A 24,161-nucleotide genomic window follows, 5' to 3' on the forward strand; every position below is an offset into this window, starting at 1 on the left:
GAAGGACCACCGTACTGCCTCTGTTCGAAGTTCGCATGACTTTCTTACGGCGTACAACCACGACGTCAAGGACGAAGGCGATAGCTTAAGAGTGAAAGAAGCTGCCCTAGATCTTGCAGGAGGTCCGGTATCTGGCATGGAAAACCTTGTACGATACTCGACTGAGCGCAAGACACATCTGGACCTCTTGTGGCACAGAGCCGTCAACATCCGTCGCAGAAAGTACAAGCGCAGGACGCATGCTGTGAGCATGGAGGATGTACTGCACATGGTCAGAGATGTCGAAATCAGCAATGAAGAAACCCATTATGCCGTCCTCATGGACCCGGAAAGAGGGAAAATTCTTTGGCGAAGAGCGTATCCGGCAGACGAGTCAGAGTCCGTGTGAATGGGAGCGAAGATCCAGCCTGCCAATTTGAACAAGTTGGTTCGAGGCACGAATTATGCCCAAATCGTGTCCCTTTTTTTTATGAACATACCCAGACGTTGGTGCTTATTAAGTTTCGGACTCGTTGAATCGCATCGGAGAGCGGAAAATGGCGCTGACCTCTCTTCCTGATGAACTTTCGCAAGAACATTTGACGGAAATGGTGGCTGAATGAATGTCAGAGGTGGACTTTAAGGTGCATACATTCAAATTGACGATTCTCGTGATCGATTCAATGAACTGTCCCTCGGGCTTCTCGAACAACCATGTTATATTGAAGTCTGCTCGATGTGTACATTACAACTGTTTTATCGTAAAATAACGAGGGTAAGGCAAATAGGTATCAAATGCAACCACAATCCATATAGTCACCAACAACATTTGACAGCTGCCTGTCTCATCCCAATTTTTGCGCAGGCATCGACATCCCCAAGGGCCCACCACAGGACATGTCATCCTAACATGTTTAGACGGTCTTTTCCGGGACCTCGGTGAGGGGCGTGTTCTTTGCGGCCGGGGTCTCCTTGACGCTGCCCTGGCTGCTGGTTGGCTCCTCACCAGGGAGGATGTCGTTGACGTGACGTGAAAGCTCGACGTAGTCATAAGCTAGAGTTGCCATTAGCTATCATTCTCGATGCTCGACATCCACGTGCATCACTCACCGAACTCGCCCAGTTGGCCGTCATCAAGACCCATCTCCTCCTCCTCAGCAGAAGCACGCAGGCTCAGTCCGGGCACGAGGTTCATGAGGAAGAGGATAATGCAGGTCATGCCAAAGGAGTAGCTGAATCCAGCAACGGAGTCGGCAAGCTGATAAGCAAGCTGAATGTAGTTGTGGTTCAACCAGCCTCCTGGAATCTCGCTGAAGCCGTCAAGGTGGGCAATGTAATCACTACAAAGTCGGTTAGTAAATGAAGCGAGTTCTCGTAGCTTGGGTAAGATCCTGTCAACTTACGCAGCAAAGAGACCAGTCAAGAGGTTACCGGCAATACCGCCGACGGCGTGCTCAGCGAACACATCAAGAGCATCGTCGATGCCAATCAGGAACTTCAACTTGGTAGCAAAATTGCACACGACGCCACCGACAACACCGAAGATGACAGCAGCCCAGGCGGGGACGAAACCAGAAGCAGGAGTGATAGCGACGAGACCTGCGATAACACCGCTGCAGAAGCCGACAGTGCTCCACTTCTGCTCCAGGCGGTAGTCGAGCAGGCACCAGGTGAAGCCACCGACACAGGCGGAAATGTGAGTGACGATGCAAGCCATGACAGCGCGCAGGTTGGCGCCCAGTGCAGAGCCACCGTTGAAGCCGAACCAGCCGACCCACAGGAAAACGGTGCCCAAGACGACGTGGGTGACATTGTGAGGGCGGTAGGGCAGACCGTGGTTCTTGTTGTAACCAGTGCGCTTGCCCAGCATGAGCGAGTAGGCGAGAGCTGCGGCACCTGAGGAGATGTGCACGGGTGTGCCTCCGGCGAAGTCGAGACCGCCCATGACAAAGGACCAGCCATTGCCGTTCCAGGTCCAGTAAGCGATCGGGTCGTAGACGATGGTGGCCCAGATGAAGATGAAGACAAGGCAGGGCAGCATGCGGCCACGATCGGCAGCGGCTCCAATGGCGAGGGCGGGGCTGGGATTGGTCAGTACCTTGCATAGAAATTGTTGAGAGCCGCCAGGTCAGACATTTCAATTCTGACGACGAGGGGTAACAAGCTAGTGGCAGCAGGAGGATCGAAACGTACGTGATGGCAGCGAACATGCCCTGGTACAAGCAGAATAGCAGGTCCGGGAGCTTGGAGCTTCCGACTGAGGGCTGACCCAGCACCTTCATGAGGCCGAAGTTGGTGAGATCACCAATGTAGGCGCTTCCGGTGTGAGAGAAGGTCAGGGAGTAACCCCAGAAGAACCATTGGAATCCTACGACGGCTATCGACATCAACGACAACCAGATGAGGGCCAGCGCCGACTTGCGGCGGGCGAGTCCACTGTAGAAGAAGCCAACGCCGGGCACCATGAGAAGCACAAGCGCGGACGAAGTGAGGATCCAGGCAAAGTCGCCGCTCTAGTGTCAAAAGGTCAGCATGGGTGCACAATCGTGGGCTGCTAGCTAAGGGCGAGGCGCACCGAATAGTAAATGTTGAGATCCTCGGTCAGCGAGTCGCCGCCAGTGTAGGCGACACCGCTGGTGCCATTGTACTCGACGAGAGGGCCGGACGACATGGTGACGGCTTCGGTCAAGTCTGCTTGTCGTGTCTCGTGGGTGTCGAGGGGGTCAGCTGCGGTCGAGTCGAGTCGAGTTGTTGCTCCGAGACAGGGTTGTCTTCACGAGAGCAGCAGGTCTGACGTCTTTGACCAGAGTTGAGAAGAGAAAAAAGAGAGATCGGAGAAGAAGCATGCACGGGAATCAAGGGGGGGCCCCGGGCTGATAAATAGATGCGGTAACTACTACTATGTATGTATGAATGGTATGTACCCAGAGTTGATTTACCCTGGGACCGGAGCAGAAGTGAGAAGCTTGGCTCTGGCTCTGGCTTGGGGGGGGGCTTCCCGAAGCCGCAGTTCGCCAAAACTCCGATGCTGCTGGTGCTACTCTACGAATACATGTAATAATGCCTGCTCCGCCTGGCGAGTTCGCGGTCTCGAGTTAGTTACCTACTCTGCATTACTCTTCATCTTTACCGCATCGTATCAGCAAACGGGGTGGAGGTTCGCCATGATTTGGCTCCTGTTTGGGACTTGGTGGCCTTACCCTGGCACCCTGGGTCCTTGGCCGTCTCCTGCCAAGACGCTATTCCGAGCGCCCATGTGGATCCAGCACGGTCCACAGAGATAAGGAAAGTCTTCTACGAATGAACGGCATTGAATCCAAAGACGGGAGACGGCGTGGGGTCATCGACATCGAGACTCTGACGCCAGGCCACCGGGGGTCATCGGCTTGGCGAGTTGGGCTGGCATCTTTGTCTGTTCGTCTGAGTGAAGAGACTGAAGGTGAAACTCTTTAGTTCAGTAGTGACTGACTGGGCTGACGGACTGACTGACTGACGGACTGGGTGTGCTGTGCGCGCTTGTGTTCCGGGGATGTTACGGGCTGCCAGACCTAAAGTCAACTGAGGGATTGAGTCCACATAATGCTGAGTGCATATGTCGAGGGTAATCCTATTATCCAATGGTGCTCCATGGCGTTGGAACGGCCGGCGAAGAGAACCTCGGCGTCAGATGGGCTTGGTCATGTACTACCGGTAGGCTAGAGACAATGGGTACGGTTAACTCGCACCCTACGGTGTCATGTAAGAGCTAGGTGCATTGGTATCATCCAACGTCTTCGGACGGAGAGCGATTGATTGTCTGCCATGACTATTCAGTCTGACTACAACCTGGCATCCGGCGCCGCAGTCTGACTCGACTCCTGTCCCATGGCCCCATTGGTGGCATCGGGCTCGCAGTCGCGACTCAATAGAGCTTCACAAAGTATAGTAGGTATTGTGCTATGCTGTCTTGCGATCGTGTCGTGTCGTGTCATGTTGTGCTATGGAAGATTCTTGCAAAAAATAACCCATGCTAACGTACAGGAAGGATGGCAAAAGGATTTCCAACGCCCCCAATCTCCACTGCATTTCGACCCTGCTCGTCGAGCCTGACTTGCATAAGCCAACAGCAGCGACAAAAGCTGCCATGCAGGGAGCGGCAGTGCCGTCCTGCCGTCCCACACCACACACAGACATTGCAAGGTGTAGGCGCATGTTATACTGACTGCATGTTACCTGGAGAAGAAGGAGGATGCTGTTTTTCTTCTTCTCTCAACAAGGCAAAACAGTTCCTCGCTCCATGCATCTCGAGGGTCGCCTCCCCACCCGAAGCACCCACACCTACATCCAGGGTATGCAGCCTGCAATCTCAGCATCATCAGAGGTCCAGGACTCGACGATTGGAGAGTATCCCAAGGTGAGGCAAGCGTGTACAACATGAGCGAAGAGCAATTTGCGGGAGCTGAGTCGCGTCTGGACTAGTCTAGGCTAGTGGGTGGCTGAAATGGGTGGGAACAAGGGTTCATCTAGTGTAAGTACTACTTCTGCATGGACAGACAGATAATGAATGGTACGCCAGACGGGAGCCGGAAATCACCCACAGACGTTGGCCAGGAATTCGCTCCCTCCGGTCGATATGGTTGCAATGCTGGGGAAAGGTGCAAGGGCATGTTGTGCAGCATGGCGCGCGGCGTGCTGACGAACAGGCTATATTAACATTGAGAATCTGGGAAGAGGGATGGATGTGCTAGACTACCACGACAAGGTACGCCAGCCAGCAGCATGGAATCGGCAGCCCGGGATGATGACGGATCTGTATTCAATCTATTCAATCGTCGATAGTGGGCTGAAGAACCTGGTTCGAAGTCCTATATCTGACCACTCCGAAGAAGGTACAGTACTCACGACGACCTTTGGAGAGGTAAGGCAAGCCGCGCAACACGGTCAGCGCGTCGCTAGACTCTCTACGATGCGGTACGATCTCATGGGGAGAACAGTACAGCGCCGTGTACCGGGTATGGTATTTAGCTGTCTCCCTGTGTGCGCCTGCGATGCACAGGGTGGTAGCCTGGCGACTCGGGCATCCAACCAGCAAGAGAGCGAATGAAATGTTCTAGAAGAGTGTCTGAACCCCTGAGATATCGGCTGTGTTGACCATGAATTGTGTGTAATGAATGAACTGATTGCACGACTCGGGGTTTACCGTACTGTACTGTACTTTACAGCAGCCACCAAACCAGGAAAAAGCAATCCCGATGTCGCAGCCTTGAGCAGCGTCAGCACCCCACTGGTCACTCACTCACTGGTCAGAAGCATTGGAAGCTTCCTTCATTCAGGAGAAATGAGGTGCCTTAATTCCAGATGGCGGAAACGAGACGACGACGACAACGAAGCCGCCCGTCATGCCATGCCAGGGCACACAGCTGTAGCCCGCAAGGGTGGGCTGGCTGGCCGCTGGCGTGCATGAACCGGGCGAGCGAGGCTTTTCACGGCGCCAACCGCCAACTATCATTACGAGTTCCCATCTGTCAAATTCACCAGCCGAGATAGCGCAGCCGCCGTTGATTGACTGCAAAAGAGGCTCCCAGAGCGCAAATCACGCTAAGCAAGTCTAAATGCTATTAAACATTGATTAGCAGGGCTGCTCGTTGGATATCCGCGCCCTCCCTGATGCATTGCGGCCAACCCGGCGGCGTCAGTGGACAAGGTGTGGCGCTCGCCTTCGCCCATTCTTGCCGGGAGGACCGGTCGAGGTAGGTAACGTTAGTGAGTGAGAGTCACTGAGGGAGCACTACCGTAATCCATCGAGACGGTTTTAGCAAACACGCCGCAGGACGCTATGAAGACCTTGCCAGATTCCTCTCATGATGCCCCCGCCGCATTGTGGTGAAAGGATGCTTCTTGCATGCATACGCGCCATCTTTAGAGAGGATTGCCCAGTAGTCGCTGAATGGTTTCTTGATATTACCAGCAAGGTGCCTTATTCCATGTTTCTCAGCCTTAAGCTATAATTAATCAATGGTCGTGGAACAACAGAGGCCTGAAACTGAGAGTATACACAATACCTATACATGTACCGCGGTTTCCAGGAGCCTCCGTAGCTACAGTCTTGTCTCACATACCTGTAGAGTCCGGCCTTGTGCGTTCGCTGTGACCGTCCCAGCGTCAATGACTGAAACAACAAGGCCTTTCCATCTCCTTCATCGCTTGTTTGATGACCGCAGGGCATCTGGTCGCAAGTAAATGGAGGGTTTCTCAATTCTACGGCATACACAGTGCTGTCTCGCCTAACGGTAAGCTACTGCAATCAAAAATGTCAGCCACATGAGTGTATTGCATACCTAAGGCAAGGACGCCCTACTGCAAAGTACCTAGGCTCGCTAGGTAATGTCTCGACGTAAGGCCGGCCTGCAAGACTCGCCCTCATTGGCCCGAGAAATCACTTCCTTATCTCTGGGCAAAGTGGAGAGAGCTTGGCGCGGAGCTTGGCGACTCAGGCTGGGATCTGCCTCTTGTCTTTACTGTCTCTAGAGTAACTAAGTCAAATCAGTGGACCTGGTGTGGTGTGTGCAGGTGGGTTCTCGCTAATTGTAGAGATGTCAACCGACGCGCATGTCGTGAAGAGCCAGAGCGAGAGCACGATGCGATGGTACAATAAACCCGATCAAGGATCACCGTTGAAAGAAGAGAAAGAGGAGGTGTTGCTTTGATGAGAAGCGCCGGGATATGAAAATGCGCTTGCAGTGCAATCACAGCACGTATGTACGTACTCACACTATGAAGTAGGCCTGGGTACTATCTTGACCTCTCAAGAAAAACGCCCGCTGGATATATCAATTAAACAGGCCAGATGCCATAGCAACTCACCCTTTCGTACTGGTCGCCTGGACTGAGCCTGAGCAGGTGACGCCATTGCATTCAAAGAACACTTCGTATCGTTGGATGCCTGTCTTGCTGAGCCGTTCTAGCCGCTCTACTCGTTTACAATGCCCTACTATTGGAGGCTGACCTGCGCAAACATGAATTGTGGCGTCTCCCAATGTCGCTTTATCGAAATCTTTAAAAGTGGTGGCGCCTGTGCAATGCCAGTGCCTGCACCCGGGTTCCTTCTTCTTACCCCAAACCATTATGCACACTTGCTTTTTCTACCCCGTTTCCCTTCTTATCTATAGCGAATCTCGGCTTGTTCTAGAAACCTTCTAGCGTCCTCGGCTGGTAAGGCTCAAAGCTGAAACCACATTGTAAGCCGACCCAACCGACCTGCCCAATCCAGCTGACCCTGCCCTATTGGCATATGCCACCTTTTCTTCTACCCTGACTGGATGGATTCTACATGCAATGCAGGTTTATGTAGGGGAGAAGGCTGAGATTTCCTCTGTGGGGGTTCACTCAAACTCTGGCACCTCGCTCATAAGGGGCATATCAATCTCCTTGGCCATCCGTAACTAGCAAGACTGCCCAGTATGCAGGCTATAATATAGCATCATGTGAAGCTAGCGGGATGCCACCCTCCCTGCAGTGGAAAGGACGCCCTACTGTGTCTTCTCCCTTTCCATTGCTCGAAAATCACTATCAGATCCCGGCGACTCCCGCTAACCACTTTTCATAATGCATCTTTAATTTGTGAAACATGCAGCCTGGAGACAATCCGGGGAGCCCGCACGTTAGCTGTCTAAACTATTGGTGAGTTTAGACCCAAAAACGTCTGTCGCTGCATGGGTAGTAGGCTTGCTAGCTCATATCCAACTCACTGCTCGCAGAGAATGCATGGAATTTTTCTGGTGCATGGAGGCTTGATTGACGCGCACGTCAGAGCGCCTCGTGGTAATGAAACGAGCCATGATTTGATTCGATCTTGTAATCCTGGAACGCAACAAAAAGAAATCACTCACCAAAGTGGCGTCTGACGTCTTGAGCCGATGTGCATTCGTCCTGGCTATGGAGACCTTCAAACATACATCGAACTTCAAATCACTGGCAGCTCTCCTTTTCTGATCTATCGAGATTATTGCCCAATACTAGGGAGAATTCTACACTTGAAGTCAAGCCCATACCAGTTCTTCCCGAATAGCCCAAGAGCATGTAGTCTTTGATGGTGACTCATCAGATCTGACGGCTAATATTTGAATTTTCAAGATATGCTTCAACATATAATCCTCTGATATATCATGGTCAATCATATACTGACAATGAGAGCGAAATCGGCAAGAACATCGCGACGTTGAGCCGACAGCACAGTATCGAAATGAAGACTGGACGCATATATAAGTATATCATTGCATCGGTCTTTCCTTGCTAAGTGAATGACTTTCTAGGCACAGGGCGGGAACCCTTCATCTGAAGCGGAGCATGCAGCATTAGATTTTCTTTTCGACCAGAGGCCGGCAATGGGAGACTACCATACATTGTGATGAATTTGAGGAAGTTGAAGTTGGGGGGCATTTCACTGAGGGTGAACTTGCAGCATGCTTTCATATGTTAATGCTCATCAAGGCTTGGATGTTATCTTAGAAAATTGCCTTTTGGCCTTGACTCCAAAACACGCTGGACCATAATCATCTAGTCTTTCTCAAGATGCACGCAAACTTTAGTCATTTCTTCCTTGTCTATTTACAGTGCATGGAGGTCAGAGATAGCGTGATAAGTGGTAAGGTGTCTCAAGTCAAATGATTAAGGCTGCAGCTAGATTGGATATCGGAGAGCAGGAGGCTGATTGTTGTCTCGATGCAAGTAAAGGAACTTGGACTCAGAAAGATCGATCTGTGTAGACATATTTGCGAATTTTCTATTGCCTGCATTGCTTCCTGCCCCTCCAGACGATGATGATTAAATAATGCTGCTGTTCAAACTCGTAGTCGCCGGTCTCTCATATTTATTTGGCTGTACTCATCCTTCGGTTTCCTTTGAATTGAAATACGAAACAAAAATCTGGTTGAATACTCCTTCTGGTGTTTCCAACTGCTTTATGTACGCTTGGGACATATCGTTGTCTGGACATTTGGCTTTACAATAGGAAAGAGAAACGATGCACAGCGACAGCCTGGGCGTATCAGGAGTATATATATCAGGATGCTTATGTGTCTGCTCTAGGCCATTGGATCTTTCGGCTCCCTCATTGGTTGATTCGGGAGGAAAGCCTGCCAAGATTCGTATATCTGGCTCAAAATGGTTTAGCGTCTAGCTACGGATCCTTCGCTCGACCTACACACATGGTGAGGCTGCCCAGTTTTCGTCTCAAATATGCCATTGGGCTTCCTGGCGCGTCATGATCCATTTGGTTTTACCGGCGCTTGTCGCACTGTCTCGAGGACTTCTCGCTCTGACTGGAGGATCGGTGCGGGAACAGAACAAAATTCATATTAGGCGGGATGAGCCAAGGTGTACTGACCGCTACTCTCATCCTCATCCTTTGATGACTCCGTGAGCTTGAAAGTGCAAAGGTTTTCATATCTGAACAAGTGAGGTATATGGATAACTATGAGATGGTCATGAGGTTGGATGAGAGACCGACTAGGCGACGGCGGCAGCATACACGCAGCCGAACGGGCTGCTTAATCTGCAAGCAGAGGTACATAAGCCAGTGGCATTGTCGGATTAAGACAGATAGACGCGGACGAGAAAGCTAACGAATTGTCTAGGCGCGTGCGGTGCGATGAGCAGCACCCACAATGGTAAGTTCATTACCCTTTTGGCTCAAATATACGAAGCAACCAGTCGTGTCTACACAAGGCACTCCCAACTGTCAGTCTAGCAAAAGACAGACGCCGTTGGTCGAAGAGCCAAAGTGAACTCATTTCTAACACTTGCATAGCACCAATTGCATAATAGGTAGCCGAGAATGCAAGTATGCTACCGTCAGCCTTCCTTTACGAGAGCGAAGATCAATGGGTGCAGAGGTGCCGGGGGTCCAGGTCCCGTGGCAGATTGCGCGGCAACCGGGTAACACCGCGATTGACGACCCTTTTGATTGTCTGCCAATCAAGATGCCACTCAAGTCCAAGGAGCTGTTCCATTATTGTAAGTCATCCAGCCAACTAGGTCTACAATTGCTGATAACCTGAGAACAGTTGCACACAACCGAGAGTTTGTGAGTGTTAGTGACAAGTTTATGGCAGGGGATCGAAAACAAGACTGGTGAGACTCTCTATCCTCGTCCGTGAGCGGCTTCTTCCCTAGTGTGGATTTTCTATTCATAATACACGTAGCTAAAGCCTTTTCATTGCTATGTAGCCTTGCTATGTCGGTCCAAGAACCAAGCGCTCTTCGCAGCGCAATGCTAATTGCAGGCCTTCACTATTCCTGGCAAAAGGGTGGCTTGAAGGAATTCGAGTCTACATACCTCTTTCACAAGGGCGAATGCATCCGACTTGTCAATGACTGGGTCAGGGAATTCGACACAAGGGCCACTGCGGACTGTATGCAGTTAATAAGCACACTGGTGTTAGCTGAGGTAGGCCAACGTCACTATCAAACCTCTTGTAGGGCACTGATAGATTCCTCTTAGAGCTTCTTCGGAGATTTACGGACAGCGGAAGCACACTGCGACGGTCTGATGACCATTCTCGACGTGAAAGAGGCCGAGGACGGGGTGACTTTGGTCGGGTCGGAAGATGACAACGAAATTCTTGAGCGGTATATCTTAATGTAGGTGGTACCCGCACATGAAAGCGTCTTCAAACTGAGCGTAGTGTTGACACGTCTGTCTTTGTTCACAGGGCGCATAACTTCGTCTGCGGAGTTAAGGGGCTCTTGGCCCAGGGGAAGCGGTCCAGTGCACCGCTCCTAGGTCAGTGGCAAGGATTGACCTCAACTGGACGAGACGCTAGATTGAAATCACTCCGTCTGATTCCGTATTTCTTTGGAAGTGTCGATGCACATGAGCACCTGAAGCCGAGAAATAGAAACATCAATGCCGAGTCACTGCTGAAGATCTTGAGAGATATCACCATGAAATCTGCTGGGGGAAATCTGGCTCCGATCTGGGCTGGCAGCGGGCCGTCGTCTTTGTTGCTTGAAAACACCAAAGCACACGTCCTATCACTCAGACGCGAGCCCTCAGAATTCAGTCCAGACACGCCCCAGGAAGACGGTATAGTCTCAACATGGTGTGGGTTGGCTACTGCTGCCGAATTTTATCTGCATAGCGTCATTGGCATGTGGTATGGGGGACTACCCTTGGAGCCTCGCCTATTTCGTCGCCTCTTCTTGATCCTCAAACGAGATATAACTCGAACAGAGACAGAGATGAGGATAGGGCATGTCAATCGGGACTTGTGGTTCTGGAAAGTCTTTGTCGGAGCATATACTCTTGCAAAAGCTCTATCAGACCCCAGGACCCTCAAGGAGCATGACTATAATAACACGCTTCAAATTTTCGGGTTTTGGTTCAACCAAAAGATTCAAGTGTGGTCAGAAGTTGTTGGCGTCGACGAATGGGACAAGGCCAGGGAGACCTTGATGGCGATGGCATGGCCTAGGAACGCTCCCGTCGATAATTCGCTTGCTGTATCTGTCTGGGAAACTGCATTGGCGTCCTCGGGCAAGGAGACAGCGGGATTTGCCATTGATTTCAGGGAGGCAAGCGACTTGCATGTTTGACCAGTAAAGCACTTTGCCAAAGTTGCTGACGAACTCATGGGTTGTGATATGGTTTGTTTAGAGAAAGCTCAAGACTAGCGTCCTTGAATTCATGGATATTCACTCTTCAGAATAGCCTACTAAATTGGATTACTCTGAAGGGTTTCACTGATCTGTGTGGTATCGTCCATATCATGGAATGGGAATTACCGGATCTGACATGTCTTAACAATGGACGTGGAGAGGACCGGAAATTTACAAGGAACCCGACCGTTAGTTAGGAAAGTATTCAATGCGTAGCCTATATGCATGCTATAAAATTATACTTAGATTATCATGAGTTTACAAAGCTGTTTATGGTTGATGTCAATTCGGTGAACGCGTCTGAATCAGAGAAAAGGGGCGCATGCTATAGAGGTGTCGTTGCAACAGCTTAGCCTCGAGTGGAGGGACCACCTAAATTGCCGACTTGCGAGTCAAGTTAGACAGACACACTACCAATTTTGGCAGATTTAGGCGCTTCTAATGGAGAAATGAAACTTTATCCTTGGGCTCAATCATACCCACCGTTTTAAAGGGAATGCCCTGCCTGTCGTAAACAAAAATAACATCAATCAGTGGATCTTTGAATGCAGAATACACAGGCATCCAAGAGGGCAAAGCGAAGCAAATAGCTAACAGACGCTGGCACGAACTCACCGGCCCCCCGCGTTCTAGAAGTCAGCCACTGGCTACTGGATCAGACATGCCGCTTCTCAAGACGTGCCAGACATGCCACCGGGCCAAAATCCGATGCGACCGGACCCAGGACTCGGGCTCGTGTGATCGGTGTCTTCGGCTGAACAAGACGTGCATCTTCGCTCCGGCTCGCCGAGGGGTAGTTCCGGCACAATCTCATCGTCCTCGTGCTGCTGCGACAAGACATAGACATGCTTCGGAGTCCTCCAGGAGTCTTAGTCCTGCGGCTGCAACCACGGCCTCGACAGCAGTCGAGCAGAATGTTGAATTGTATTCGGTAGATCCTTTTTCAGGCGGACTCTTGGACCTTGACCATGGTGAGAGGTTGTTGGCGTGCTTCAACCATAAGATGGTGCCGCACTTCCCTTTCGTGGTGGTACCTGATAGCATCCCCTTGGCACATCTACGGCAGACTCGGCCGGCTCTGTGTCTTGCCATCCTAGCAGCTGCTGCGTTTGAAGACCCGAGACTCCAGCGCAGACTTGGCAATCGCTTCAATCAACTTGTTGGCTTGCGAATGACCAGGGGGCGTTTTGCAACGTTGGACATGCTGCAGGGCTTGCTTGTTTCCTTGGCATGGTACGCAACCCGCTTGAGCGTCATTGGAATTGCACGATGATCCAATACTAATGGGAGCAGGGCACACTACCAGCCCCGGCCACGGCGTTATACGCAGCATCTCCATCTGACCATAAGCATCGTGTCTGATATGAGGCTCGACAAGCCAAAGAATAGCTTGCTCTGGTCAGTTGGGGACAAGTATTCGGAGCCGAAGAATGATTCCTGGAACCCAGAAGAGCTGAGAGCGCTGCTTGGAACATACTACCTGGCTTCAAGGTTGGATGAACTCATGTCACCTGCATCACGCAAGCTAATGTGAACGCCAGCAGTTCGTTGTTGCAGAAATCAGGCTATCTACGCTGCACAGAGTTCATTCTAGAATCATGTGAGACACTCGGTGAGCGAGGTGAACTTCGCACCGACAAGTTTCTGCGCCATCTTATACGTCTACAGCAGCTGGGCGAAGAGGTTGACGATGTTCTAACGGAAAACTCCACGAGAGAATCTCGCAACCACCTTTTCGCCGCCAGGATCATGGCAGTGAGAGATAAACTGGAATTGCTCAAAACTCATTTGACATTTCCTCTCAGTGATTGTCGTAAGCACCCCAAACTTTTCTCCTGCTTGAACATTCTTTGCGCATCTAACATTAAATATAGCAACGGCTCTGCTGCACTCACACACGCTTGAAATGTTGCTCAATCAATCGCCAACCAGAGGAACTGTCTTCAACCCAGCGAATATGAAAAGTTTAGGCAGCGAAGATCAAGGACCAGTAATCAAGTACCTCTCTGAAAGCATTACTTGCGTCAAGTCGCTCATCAGCATGATTCTTGTCTTGGCACCGGGCGAGGAGTTCATCTTGACCAATCTCAGCTGGATCATGTTGCATCGGGGACTTTCATTTGCTATACGATTTGACATGGCAACAACCTTGAAGCCTATTGCGCATTTGACGGAGCATCTACACCGCCTACTTGATTTGCGACATATACTGAGACAGATTGTTTTGCGCTTAGAATCTGCGATCAGTCTAGCAGAAGATGACACCGGTGACCGCGATACCTTCTATCACCTGTGCCATCGTGCCCGAGGTCTCGAGAAATGGTACCTCGACAACTACCACCCATTAACCGGCTCTCATTCTGGCGGTTCTGACGAGTCTCCTGTGTCAAGCCTAGGCATGACTGAATCGACAGAAATGAATATAGATATAACACTAAATAATCTACCGCAATTTGTCTTTTCAGAGGCAATTGGGCCAGATGTTTTCTTTGGGAACGAGGGTTTTGACGATTTCTCTACTATAGGGCTCGATATATCGCCGAATGAAGTTTTTGGCATGTATTCTGACCAACCTGGGACTTTTGGCGACTAATTAGGCATTTGTACAAAAAAGAAAATAAATCATTTATTTTGAAATATTCTCAGATTTGTGACGTATTCAAATCGTAGCGCTGCGAATTCGTCTACGGACGAGGATGTCCGGAGCGCCAAGACACGGACACGGACACGGACACGGACACGGACAAGGACCAACAAGACGGACCTCTACCGGTCATTCACTTAGCTCATGCTACGCTGCAAGTGGAAACGAGATCGAAAAGGCCAATATTGTGGACTTTTTCTCCATGCCGTTGATCCTTCTTCTCAGGAAATGCTAGGGCAACGAGGCTGTGATGAGGCTTGTCGTAAAAAAGGAGGCACCATGGCTGCTAATCAAGACCGAGCCCTCCTCCGTGTCTTTGCCGCACACCGTCCGTATGTAGATATAAACGAGACTGAACCGGCCGATGAAAGAAACGATGCATATATTGCGAACGCCTACAACGCACTTGGGCTCATTTTGATCACTGGACATCATCATAATATCGAAATCCAATATGCCATTCTTGTTTCCTCGAGCATTACTATATGCAGGACTACTCACTGAGAGCCTATGGCTTGCTGGCGCACATGCAGCGGTTGATCAGATCTCATTCCAACCTTGTCCTCTCCTACGAGCCTATTATCCACCTTTGACGATTTCCACTGCTTCCGACGCCGTTGCATCGTTCGTTAGCAAGTTCACGACCGAATTCGATAACCTGGTTCAGTCAGGAGGCAGCGATGACTATGGCCCAATTACTCCAAACACAACCTCCTTCTCCGTAGTCTTGTTCTCGGGTACGACGGACAGCGACGATGCTGCCTTCTTCGAGTATCATCACACGGCAACAACGGCGCAATCAGAGGGCAGCTCGAATGTTACGTCTGATACCCTGTTTCCAGTGGGCGATTTAACACAGCTCTTTACTGTTTATGCCTGGCTGGTTGAAGTCGGAGAGGAGGCTTGGGAGACACCCATTACCGCCTTCCTACCCGAACTGAGCGGCCTGGAAACACCACCGGGCGAAGTGAGCACACCATGGCAAGATGTGACCATTGGTACTCTTGCGGGACAGATGTCAGGTCTCGCTCGAGATTGTAAGTCTCCACTGAATTGATCAAACCTGGTGCGCATATTCTGACTTGGAGACTCTTAGCTTATGCATGCACAATCAACAAACCTTGTGACTATGATGGTTCGTTAAAGCAATACTGTTCTCTTGATCTAATCCACCGGAACATACTGACACTGAGTAGCGTTCAGAGAGAAGCTTACGAGCTTCTCACCCGTCTTTCTCCCTGGAACCACACCGATGGCATCCAACGTCGCCTTCCAGCTTCTTGCCTTTGCCATGATGAGGAAGAATGGTACAAAGAGCTTCGGGGAGGTGCTGTCTTCCACCACGATTCAACCACTCAACATGACCAAGACCGAGCTTCTCGGCTGTAAGTCAGCAGCTGTCTTTGGCCACCAAGACTTTAACGTGTCCCAAGTTGGTGAACCTGCGTAAGTATCTCCATCTCTCAACAAACTCGCTATCATCTTGACCTCTTTCTGACCCCATGCTAGATCGCTCTCGCTCCTATCCACAACAGCGGACCTTGCTCGTGCGGGCAATGCCATGCTTTCATCTCGACTCCTGCAGCCTGCCGTGACTCGCCGTTGGCTCCATCCCATCGCTGACACCTCAAACTTGCGCAACGGGGTAGGCAGACCCTGGGAGGTGTATCGTGCAGGATCTAGTGCCATCTCCCCTATTGTTGACATCTTCACCAAGAGCGGCGCGATTGGGCCATACGCCAGCTATTTTGGCCTCGCCCCCGACTTCAACGTCGGATTTGCAATCCTTGCGCACGATAGCACCGTGGAAGACCGCAAGTTGGATCTGAACGTCTACGCAGACGTGGTCAGCGATGGGCTGACACAGTTGACGGAAATGGCCGCGGTGATGATGATCACACAGTTTGTGGGTACATACAGCGCAAGCAACAATCAGTCAGTCGTGGCATTCAACCAGAGCGACTATGGCCCTGGTCTCTCCGTCATAACCGCTCGTCTGAATGGCACTGATCTGATGGCGGAGGTGGCAGAGTCCATGGCCATTGAGACGGCCGCTCTTGACTTCCGCCTCTACCCGACAAACGTTGTAAGTGCGTCAAGCCACCAGTTTGTCGCCGTATTTCAGAACAAGGCCGCGCCCGCAGACATGGGCACGCCAACTTGCATAACCTGGATGGATGTTGGCTCGCTTGGGAAAGGGGCGCCAGACAGATTTGTCTTTGAGATAGGCAAAGACGGCGGTGCAACCGGACTTCGAATTCAAGACTCACAAGGGGCATTGCTTGCTTCGGTTGCTAGAAGTGCATGAGGTGAATCCCAGACTAGATTTGTGTGGTTAGTCATAACGGTCATATCTCTGGGTTAGGGTTTTGGTTCTAGAGGGCATTTTCCAGTTCTCACGAAAGCTGATATATGCTGGCGGCGATGTATGCAATATGGGTTGTGACGCTTTGTTATCTATAGAGAAGCAATGTATTTGGGCCGATCTAACCCTGGGTATCATGGGAACTCAGCCGTAACGCCACATATGGAATTGAGTGATTCAAGCAGACTCTTTTGCAGCCGCTTGTACAGTATCCTTCTGCCACTGGCTCTCCAGCTCCATCAGAGCAGCCACGACACCTGGACCGGCCTTCTCAGCGAGAACCATCTTTTGATGTTGGCTCATGGGACGGAGCACGTAGTCAGATACGCTTCTCTGGTCTCGGTCGGCTGGCCGACCAATTCCAACAGAGATTCTGGCCCAGAGAGAGCCTTGATAATCGGCTCGACGCAAGCTTGCATTGACGCTCTTAACGCCATTGTGTCCACGGTGACTCCTTTCCCACTTGCGAATCTTGACAACGCCCAGGTCCTCTTCGAGGTCATCATGTACCAGGATAAGACCCATATCGGCCGAGCCAACATCTGAATCGGCTAGGATCTCCCTGTACGCTCGCGCAACCCACAGCCCAGAGACGTTCATCACGGCTGGAGACTGTAGAAAGGTGTATTTTGGGCCGACCGAAGCTTGCGCTGATTTCTTGGCGTAACGGGAGGAGGAGAAGGGGGGCTGGGTGCCCTGAAGTTGTTTCTGTGCGGCAACGAGGGCGAGATGGCCAGCCGAATGTAGCGTGTCGGCGTAGGGGGCAGGATTGCCCAGACTCACTACGAGGAAGCGAGGACTGAACATGGTTTGGTGATCGTCGTTTAACATGACGGGGAGTGGCTCCAGTGAGGAGAAGAGGTGGTAGAGGGAAACACTCTCGAAGTTGACTTGGTCGTGTAATCGTGGTGGTGGCTGCTAGCTTCGATCTGTTCGATTCCTTTGTTGGCTTCTTTCAACTCGATTGACAATGACTAGTGGAGTGCAACTCCTTTCCGCCCCATCCTGCTGCTCCTGGGGCCGTCCCCGTCAAAAGTGTTTTAACCTGCCATTGAAGTCCTGTTTCTCTCACTAATCAGGTCTCGATTGATGTGTGTACGTGTGAGTGAGTGAGGTATTGGAAGTTTCGAGTCATCCGGCAGACATGTCCTAAAATTGCATGCATGCATCTATGGATGGGTGCATGGGTGTTTGCTGCTTACCTAATTCCTGAAGAACCTGAACGGAAGGAACGGCATGACGGCTGCTGAGCCTCCCGACGCTGGAGCTGTTCCCCGCCAAAATGTGGCTGGGCGGCGTGACGTCGAACCTGGGCACAGCCACAACAGAACAGAGAGAGAGACACCACCCACCGGATCCATCCAACTCATCATCATCGTCGCCTGCTTCTTCCCTGCTTGTTGCTTGCTTGCCCGCTCGACAACATCCCCACCACCCGTCCACTCAACATCATACGGTTCGCTTTGACCTCCTTGCGTTGGGTTTCGATTTCGATTTCGATTCCCCTGCCATCTGACACTGGCATCGGACATCTAGATACAGCGGACTGAACAAAACACACCTCTCTCTCTCTCTGACCTGCCCTGATTTACACGACGAGAGTGTCTACACACACGGACACGAGAGCCCTTCGACCAGACAGACAACCTAGACCCTTATCGACTGGCCGCTTCTAGCCTACTGCTCGCCCATCATGTCGTGGGCAGGTATGTCCTCTGTTCTGTTCAGTCCTGTGCTGTCATGCCCCAGCTTCCCCTCTCATGCCTGACGAAGGCAGCAATGTGTCGCAACGATCAAGACCATGTTGAAGGGCTATCATCTGATCCAAGTTTCTGCACAGGCTTCAAGAAAAATGTAAACCGCGCAACGACGCAGGTTATGATGAAGACCGGTATGTCATTTCCCCGCTGCTTCCTCTCCCGACTTCAGAGGGACTGCCACAATCTTGTGTCGAAGAAGTGCTTGCTGACCTCTGATCCGTGTTGCGACAGGCCATGTCGAGAAGACGAATGACCGCGATTACGAGGTGGAGGAGAGGTACCGACTTCACCCATACCCAAACCCTCGAGCTGCGACCTGCGATGGCGGGGCATGCTCTGCGAATATATCTTGCTAATGATCGGCATGATAGACGGTTCCGCACAATGGAGGCCGCCTCCTTGCGACTGCAGAAAGAAGCCAAGGGTTATCTAGACTCCCTACGAGGTAAGTATGGATGCTATTGGCAATAAACGCCGCTAGAGCTGCGGAATTGGAGGTGTGACTGATGGCCATCGCAGCAATGACGGCATCACAAATGCGTATCGCTGAGACAATCGACGCCTTTTACGGAGACGCCGGTGCCAAGGATGGCGTAAGCCGCAGCTACAAACAAGCCGTCGAGGACCTGGATGCCGAAACAATCAAGGCCTTGGATGGCCCATACCGGTATGGAATTCAATCCAAGGCAATTGCGAGGGAATAGCGCATCACCAAGGTAGAGGCTGACTTGCAAACCTAACGTAGAACGACGGTCCTGGAACCAATTTCAAGATTCTGCGCATACTTTCCGGATGTTAATGAATGTAAGTAGTCATCTTTGCTGATGCGGGATACTTCTGATCTACCCCTGATCGCATGTTTCGTTCAGCATTCGACCAGTCTGCTGACGTTCCTTGTCCCCAGGTATCAAGAAGCGTGGTCATAAGCTACTCGACTACGACGCTCTTCGTGCCAAAGTGAAGCGTCTCGTCGACAAGCCCGACAAGGATGTGACTAAGCTGCCGCGAGCCGAGAAGGAGCAAGAAATGGCCAAGGCTGCCTATGAACAACTCAACGAGCAACTGTGCACAGAGCTGCCGCAGCTGATAGACCTGCGGGTTCCTTATCTCGACCCGTCGTTTGAGGCTTTAGTCAAGATCCAGTTACGATTCTGTGCCGAGGCGTACAGCAGAATGGCCCAGGTACAACAATATCTCGATGCCGACACGAGAGATCAATACGCGCAGGGTCAACTAGACTCGAGGGTTGAGCAGGTGTTGCAAGAGATCAGAGAGCTAAGCATAAGCGGTACGGTATAGGTAGACGAGGCATTTCTGGCTCGAGGTCATGGCTGCGCATGATGTGAAGTTGAGTCTTTAGAGTATTTTGGGATCTGGGTAGGCGTTACGAGGCACACGAGATCAACTGTGATCTCCCTTTGTGGTAATCCGGGGGTTGTGAGATCGAGATGCTCTTGATGACTCTAGGCATCAAGATCGGCCAACAAAATGAGACGTCCATCACGCACGTGTTACGGATGGAGGCGAGATGATGAAGAAAAAAGGAGAAGCGTTGCACCCGCAAGTTCCTGCCGAAAACAAGAGATTGTGTGAAATATTGTGACTGGGAGACGGTACTCTGATTCATGTGTATGGATGATCGTAGACAAAGGCCATAACTTGGCTCTTTGATTCCTAAGCTAGCTCTGGTAACCATGGTTCGTAAGCGTGGACTATAGACTGTACAAGGCTGAACAGACACTGACTCCATAAAGATTCACGATGGATCCCATGAATATACAGCATATTGAAGATAACTAGCCTCGGCTCTGGCCGACTCTTGTGCTTGTGATGATGGGAAGCTTCAGCATAGAGACTGATAGACTCTAGCCAGTATCGTCGGAGACTGGATCCAGTCAATTATAACTGGCACATACATAGTAACATCCGGAAGTTGCAAATACGTCCCTAGGACGAGTTGATGCATCGGATGAGGAAGTACAAGATGAACGATCCCCTCGAAAGTCGAAGCACCCGGCTGGTTTCTTCAGGGAATTGGATATGACTGGTAATGCCACGACGCTTAATTGAATTGTTGGGCTATGGGAGTACTGTAGTTCTACAATCTACATCCCTTGGGCTAGATATGGTACTTGACAATGGCCAACGGTGTCTGAAACATGTCATTGCACGGTAGACTAGATCTTCGCGCTCTGCATTGAGGCTGTGTGCATGAGGGACGTCAGAACAACATGATGTCGATCATCCCTTCTGAGCAGACAGTCGTCATGCCAACATCTATGGGAGTGTTTCGGCACTCATGCAGCGTATAAACGATGAGATGATAGTCGAGCCGTATGTGCCGCCCCTGGATGAGTGCTTCGGCAGGTCAGGTCACGCCGCCATGATCGGATGCGCGGGGTTCGCTGGCATCCAACCAACGATTCTGTGTAAGTATCTATTCTGGAAGACCGGTGTTTCGTCTTTTCTCCCTCGGAATGGACGGGGTCTGACAGAAGAGGCTCAGTCGTGACGTTGCGTGGTTGCATAGCATAGCCGATCGACTCCTTGCACAGCTTAAGGGTGTAGGGCACTCTCCAGCCAATGGAAGTACATCGAGTTCCCTGTCCAAAGCCTGGGAAGGTTTGGATCAGGGATTTGACTGGATGTTGGCTGTGGGGATTGAAACTGGTTTCAGACTTGGGGCAGTCTGTCCTCTCTTACAGCACATAGCCAGTCTACAACTTACCTGAGAATCCTACTGGTTAACTTCTTTCTTAGAGAAGGACGAGGCACAACAGCCGCCAGTATTATACATGGGGAGATAGTCAGGTACCATTTTTGAGAGGCTGCAAGTTCAATGGAAGAAAGGCGTAGCTACAAAGGTGTGTTCCAGATGTAGATGGCCTAGGGTAAATGGTTGGCCACCGAATTGCCCGCCCATTCCGGATCCAGTCCAGTAAAGCGGCGCAGCTGACTGTCAGGTACAGTACAATACGAATAACAATAGCTCTCTCTGTTATGTTGGATGTCTCTACTAACCGCCGGGGGTCTCTGACAGCCCTGAAGGATGCCGTCATTTCACCCGAGAGACGCAATTCCCGACTCCCTGTAAATTGCTCTCTGCACTTCCTTGCAAGTACTGTACTGCAGATTACACTACATGGAGAAGAATGCGGCAACTATACTGTAGACACAGCCTCAATCAACTTGTTTGATCGCACCGGGCCGAGAAACCAGGCATTCTTGGGCAGCCAAACCCTGAGCATGTACATGTATGTATGCATCTTGATTGGAGTAGTGTAAGGGCCCGCTCTTCTTTGAATTCGGAACGGCATTAGGGCTGGCAAGTACCTAGCTAGGTACCAGACCTTGGCTGCATCACGTACTTGGAAAGCCTTGGCAGGAGAGTTGTAGGTGGAAGCAATGAATCGATAATCCAGACAATCATTGAGATGTGATGGTATATTCACCGAGCTGCGTTACACATTGTATATCGGCCCATTGGACACATGCCATTCCGAGGGACGATGGAGCGAACTACTGGATCTTGAGCATCATGTCGTATGGGAAGATTGATGAGTACTGGTATGTATACCTGGACTCACTGCAAAAGAGTAGGTATGTATTTGGCCCAGTCTCCCCAAGAGTCTGGTGATTTCAAAGAGTGAATATTCGATATGATAGATGTGGAGAGTCAAATCACATACTCTTAATACAAGCGACATCATGTAATGTACTGTACTGCTCTGCACTGCACTGTAATTGCAGTGTCAGGGTTCCCGCGTTCCCCTCCTCGATATCCTCATGTTATCATTCAGTGGCTCCGCTTTCGAGGCGCAGCGCAGAGAGCTGCTAGGGAGGGGAGAAGAGTGCATAGATTCGCTATGCTTGTAGCTATGTCTTGTTCGGATTGCTTGGTTAGGCGATCACGGAAGACTTGAAGAGAACCTGAGACAGAGCATGTGTCTGTCTGTCTGTCTGTCTGTCTGTTCTCTCTGTGAAGGTAGCCTTGCTTGCTTCGGTGTCTTCACTCGGTTCAATCTATCGACGTAATCCTACTTATTGATAATGATAAACGAAGCTGTGTCCATCCTGAACAGAAATATGGAGATGGAAATAGACCTATCCAGATTGTGGATTATGCCCCGTATCAAGATTAAGAACTAACATGGAGACGTTGGATCTTTGCAGACAAGACACACTCAGATGGTCAAACATGGGAAAACCATGAGATGGGTACGGTACCTCGTTCCCTTGGTTTAGGTTAGGTACCTATATTTTAGCGTCCGAGGTGCCACGCGTGCTCATTCCGTGGGAATGGGAAGAAACCTTCCATTAGAGGCCACTAAAGCTCACTGAATACTGAACTAGCCAAGTGAGTGGTGGTACCTGGAAACAAGGGGCCCGCCCAGATGGATGGGATGGCTCGGATGGGAGACCCCTGTGCCCCATCTTTCTCTACCTATGTATCGTCGCCGCCTGCCCGCCCGCCCGCCACCAGCCACCAGCCGCCCATCTGCATCCATTGCCCTGCGATAATAAGAGACATACTGTACCATACCGTGCATACCTACTTTTAGGTAACCAACCCCTGGAACGTGTGTGCTACCCGCCTAACCGCCTTCTAGTACACACGATACATATAACAGGTGGGTAGTTGAGTACTGTAGCCCACTTCCAAGTCTGGCTATAGGCCTCCTTCCATGAAGGGATTGGATGGGTCGAAAGAGAGGGAGGGAAGGGGCGAGTGAGGGAGGGGAATGATGATGACGACGATGATGATGGTGATGTATCTACTGTATGGTTGTCTAAATTTCTCGACGCGACTACCTACTTAGCACAACCTACCCACATATCAACATAAAGTACTGAAGTCAAAGGGGGTACTTATCCAACGTGGTTCTTTCTGTTGGGGAATCTGGATTGTCTTAGAGTACCTAGGTACAGGTCTGTCTGTCTGTATAAGGTATATGCGGCCCTCTTATCCATTTCTAAGGGTTCTTTCCTTCTTTTCTATCTTCTCTTTCTCTGATCTATAGCTATACCTGCCTGCTACATTTGGCCACCATATCAATTCCACTGTCTATCAGCATCATATTGTTTAATTTGTCTAAATAATTATAGCTTCAAGAGGCAGGTAATATTGCACCACACAACCCCGCACAAGCACAAGTACAGGCACAAGCGAGCAGCTTCCACTGACGGGGCTGGCAGGACCGATCGATCTTTAAGCGAGCACAGAGCCAGCGGCGAGATTCATCTAGACTGGACTAGCAACCTTGCAAGAGGTGGTGGTCGTACCTACCTTATCTGTCACCTTGTCCGGGTCCGGGTCCGGGTCGTGCTTGCCACATACACACCATTCTACTACTACTACTACTACCACACACCAGCCCAACCAGCCAGTCGCACTTTCCCTGGATCTGGATTCAGGGACTGGAGGCAGGTGCTGCTACTTTGTATAGTGTGTGTGTGTGTGTGTGTGTGGTGCACCTTGTCAACAAAATCCCCTCCCCTCCTCTTCCTCCTCCTCCCTCTTCTTCTTCTCCCATTTCCCGACTCTTGGAATATATCACGCCCTGTCTTCTCCTCCCCTCTTCACTGGGTCAATCCACATCCTGCGCTACCGAAAGATAACGACGGCGACGACAACCGCAACCAATCCTCACACTTTCACTGTTGCGACAACCGCCCACCCAACCGATCTCGAGCCGCCCACACACCTTGGTCCTATAATTGAGGACAGTCTTGGGCATAAGACCTGGCACAACACCACAGACTACATAGCAAGCGA

General features: G+C 50.8%; 4 protein-coding genes across 4 annotated transcripts; 2 read left to right on the forward strand and 2 right to left on the reverse strand.

Annotated features, from left to right (window-relative positions):
• Positions 1 to 893: 893 nt before the first annotated feature.
• Positions 894 to 2,650, reverse strand: UCRPA7_419 (putative ammonium transporter protein; the record flags this gene model as incomplete). The annotated part of the gene is made up of 5 exons (XM_007913015.1): positions 894 to 1,033; positions 1,090 to 1,319; positions 1,383 to 2,060; positions 2,173 to 2,492; positions 2,555 to 2,650. 5 exons carry the CDS (start codon positions 2,648 to 2,650, stop codon positions 894 to 896), a joined length of 1,464 nt encoding a protein of 487 aa, XP_007911206.1.
• Positions 2,651 to 15,620: 12,970 nt separating this feature from the next.
• Positions 15,621 to 16,779, forward strand: UCRPA7_420 (putative beta-lactamase family protein; the record flags this gene model as incomplete). Its single annotated transcript, XM_007913016.1, has 3 exons — positions 15,621 to 15,645; positions 15,796 to 16,350; positions 16,724 to 16,779. 3 exons carry the CDS (start codon positions 15,621 to 15,623, stop codon positions 16,777 to 16,779), a joined length of 636 nt encoding a protein of 211 aa, XP_007911207.1.
• Positions 16,780 to 16,802: 23 nt separating this feature from the next.
• UCRPA7_421 (putative peptidyl-trna hydrolase protein) lies at positions 16,803 to 17,432 on the reverse strand (the record flags this gene model as incomplete). Its single annotated transcript, XM_007913017.1, has 1 exon — positions 16,803 to 17,432. One exon carries the CDS (start codon positions 17,430 to 17,432, stop codon positions 16,803 to 16,805), a length of 630 nt encoding a protein of 209 aa, XP_007911208.1.
• A 1,071-nt stretch (positions 17,433 to 18,503) lies between these two features.
• Positions 18,504 to 19,684, forward strand: UCRPA7_422 (putative protein hob3 protein; the record flags this gene model as incomplete). The annotated part of the gene is made up of 6 exons (XM_007913018.1): positions 18,504 to 18,516; positions 18,617 to 18,662; positions 18,757 to 18,830; positions 18,905 to 19,052; positions 19,131 to 19,189; positions 19,290 to 19,684. The coding sequence occupies 6 exons, from the start codon at positions 18,504 to 18,506 to the stop codon at positions 19,682 to 19,684; spliced, it is 735 nt and encodes a 244-aa protein (XP_007911209.1).
• Between the last annotated feature and the right edge of the window lie 4,477 nt (positions 19,685 to 24,161).

Source organism: Phaeoacremonium minimum (genome assembly GCF_000392275.1).
Source record: "Phaeoacremonium minimum UCRPA7 unplaced genomic scaffold PA7_03_scaffold_33, whole genome shotgun sequence".
NCBI classification, from domain to species: domain Eukaryota; kingdom Fungi; phylum Ascomycota; class Sordariomycetes; order Togniniales; family Togniniaceae; genus Phaeoacremonium; species Phaeoacremonium minimum.